The 3,068-nt window shown below is 42.4% G+C and overlaps 1 protein-coding gene across 1 annotated transcript in view; it reads left to right on the top strand.

Annotated features, from left to right (window-relative positions):
* Window positions 1-3,068, top strand: part of Cntnap5 (contactin associated protein like 5) — a 930,940-nt gene that overhangs the window by 779,845 nt on the left and 148,027 nt on the right. Inside the window, exon 18 of the mRNA XM_004626336.2 lies at window positions 326-565. Coding sequence (XP_004626393.1) covers window positions 326-565 — 240 coding nt within the window. The remainder of the gene's footprint in view (window positions 1-325; window positions 566-3,068) is intronic.

Below are 3,068 nucleotides of genomic sequence, written 5' to 3'. Positions count from 1 at the left end.
GATATAGATATAGATATAGATATAGATAGATAGATAGATAGATAGATAGATAGATAGATAGATAGATAGATAGATAGATAATAAATTCTTAATTCTCTCTGGAAACTTTATTTTTTATTTTATTTTATTTTTTGGCAGAACTGGTGTGCCGGGGAAGCACTTATTCCACTGAGCCATCTTCCCGCTCTCTCCCTGGAAACTTTAAAGAAAACTTTAACACAGCACTATTGCAAATGAATAGTTACCGGTTACCATAAAGACATTAAACCTAAATTCGTGGAGGCTCACATTACCTAACAGTTTTTCCTTTTATTTTCACTCGTAGGAGGAACTTCATCACGACAGAAAGGCTTCCTCGGATGCATCCGCTCCCTGTTCATGAATGGACAAAAGCTGGACCTGGAGGAGCGAGCCAAAGTCACATCTGGAGTCAGGCCAGGGTGCCCGGGACACTGCAGCAGCTACGGCAGCAACTGCCACAACGGGGGCAAGTGCGTGGAGAAGCGCAGCGGCTACGCGTGCGACTGCACGCACTCTCCGTATGAAGGACCCTTTTGCCAAAAAGGTAACTAGCCACATGTGCAGCTCCTGAGCCTTCCCCAGGCCTCATGCTGGTCTGAAAGGTTTCTTTTTGTAATTCATGGAAAAGTTACTGGAATTGTAGCTATTCCAATCTACCACTCCCAGAACAATCCATGGCGAGAATACAGACAACGGAGCATATGTGTAATTGTGGGAAGCCAAGCGATCCTAAGCTCAGCTAGGATAGTGGTTAACAGGAACAAAGTCCTTCACTCAGGGACAAACCCAGGTTTTGCTAACTAATGAAGAAGGGAGAGGCTTGAGGATGAGTGACTGTGAGAATGACAGACATACTTGAGTGCTGAGGGCTGGACTAGGTGGGAGGCCCCAAATCACCTCTGCAGTACGCAGAGAAGGCTATGCAGAAGTAATCTGCACAATGCCTCTGAGGTAGTGTCTAGTGTTTTGGGGTCTCTGTGCCTAAGCTCTGAGGTGCTATTCTTTTGTGCCCTGGGAGGTCATAGCCTCTTATTTCTAGGCTCAATCCCAGCTGACAGCACGTAGTCTGGCTCTCCATCCCACCCAGGTTCACACATGGTTTACTGGGGACCTACAGGGGTGGGGAGACTCTGCCCTGTCTTCTTTGCTTCCAAGGCTGTTTATGAGCAGCTTGGTGGGACTGATTTGCTTTGCTCAAAACCAATTGAAGGGATAAGTAACATTCCTAGTTAGCTCTGTATATATCAATGCATGGAAACAGGGCCAAGCGTAGCCAAAATGGAGCTCACTGATCTTCTTTTAGGGAGAGTCCTCTTGGTGGTCCCGCACACTTCAAGTGCAGCATTGTGGCACCTGCAGGCTATGTGCAGGCCAGGAGGCTCCTGTGTTCTTTGGCCTTACCACCTGCCCTTACTTGGTTTCCCTCTGTCCACAAACTGAATAACTGTTTCCCGTAACAGCACATACAGTACTCATTGTGCAGGCGTGCGTCTCCTGGCGCTGTGGCTGAAGCGGATGGGCAGTTGTCCACCGACACATGGTCTAAAGCTGAGGAGCCAGGGGAGGGCGAGAGGAGGTGGCCTCTTATTTCTCTTGTGTCAGCCAGATTGCTAATGATACTCATACCTCCTCAGCTGCAATTCCTCGGTCTCCAAATGTAGTTATAGAATCCTAGACTCCAGCCCTGAAGGAACCTGAGGCATACTGAAATCTTTAAATCATTTTTACAGCAAGGAGAGTATAGGTCAATTAGTGAAAACAATATAACGTATCTAGTGAAATCCTTTCCTTGTGCATTTTAAGCAAACATCCTAGGCTGTGAAAGTACTCCTTGGGTGCTCATGCTGTGATTTCCTGGAATTGATGGCGGCAGTGACCGTCCCTTCCCTGGGGCCCCTCGGTGTACTTCCCAGTCTCAAGAGCTCACTGCGGTGGCAAAGGCCATCATGGTGGGTGGAGCAGGAGGGAGGCTCATATTTTGACTTCTCCCCCAAAACACTGGATAGCCATAAAAACTAGAGAAACTCATTATTCAGAATAACATTCAGTGGTTTTCAAACATAAAAACAAGATATTCAATCTACTCTCAACCTGTATAATATTTTGAAGTTTATTTTTTTGATGTAAAAATAATTTGTTGAGCAAGTAATGTAAACAGGCCCGGCCAAATAGCTCAGTGGATTAACGTGCCTGCAAGTAGGCACAGGGGCCAAGGATTCCATTCCTAGGATTGCCATGCCAGCCCTGCCCCTGGAGCTTGCTGTTACAGGTGAGACCGGACGTCGTGGTGTGGACCTGTAATCCCAGCTCTTGGGAGGCGGTGAACAGGCAGATCACTACAACTCCAATCTAGCAGTGAGACCTTGAATACACTGTAGACCCTTCCCTAAAAATATTTTTTTAAATGTAATGTAAACAACGTTTCTACAGGAGCCTTTAAACTATTAAAAGTAAAATATTTTTATCATCTAAGACACCACTTAGATACAATGCTACCAATTATAAATAATTCTTGTCATTCTTTACAATATATTTTCTTTTTAAAAAACTATTTTATTTTATTTTGAAAAGTAAAAATAGAAGCAAAAACAATGGCATAAACAAGGTAGGATGCAATTATACATATGTTATAGTGTATTTAAAGTGGTTAGGATAGATATATAGTTACATTCTCTTAATAAATAGAGTGATTTGTTCTAATTGTGTTTGTAGATGGGATGTGATGTCCACATCTTATACAGCAATAAACCACTGGGAGGAATGTATGGAATGTGTTAATTATTGAAACTGTCCTACCAATTTGATTTGAAACTGTCTCATTACTATTTGTTTATCAATAAAATTATGGAAAAAATAGATTTTCAAAATAGCAATAGCTAATAGGCAATGATTGTTATCTATTTTCAACATCAAATCTGTTGCTTAGATTAACAGGCATAGTTATAGAGATTGGTAAAATAATTGAATATTAATGCTTGCTTTCAAGAAATCTTTTTTTTTTTTGCAAATCAAATCGGTAGGACAGTTTCAATAATTAACACACTGCA

The sequence above is a fragment of the Octodon degus genome, unplaced genomic scaffold (genome assembly GCF_000260255.1).
Source record: "Octodon degus isolate 3935 unplaced genomic scaffold, OctDeg1.0 scaffold00014, whole genome shotgun sequence".
NCBI lineage: Eukaryota > Metazoa > Chordata > Mammalia > Rodentia > Octodontidae > Octodon > Octodon degus.
Note: the sequence above shows the minus strand (reverse complement) of the source record. Positions and strands in the feature narration are given on the sequence as shown.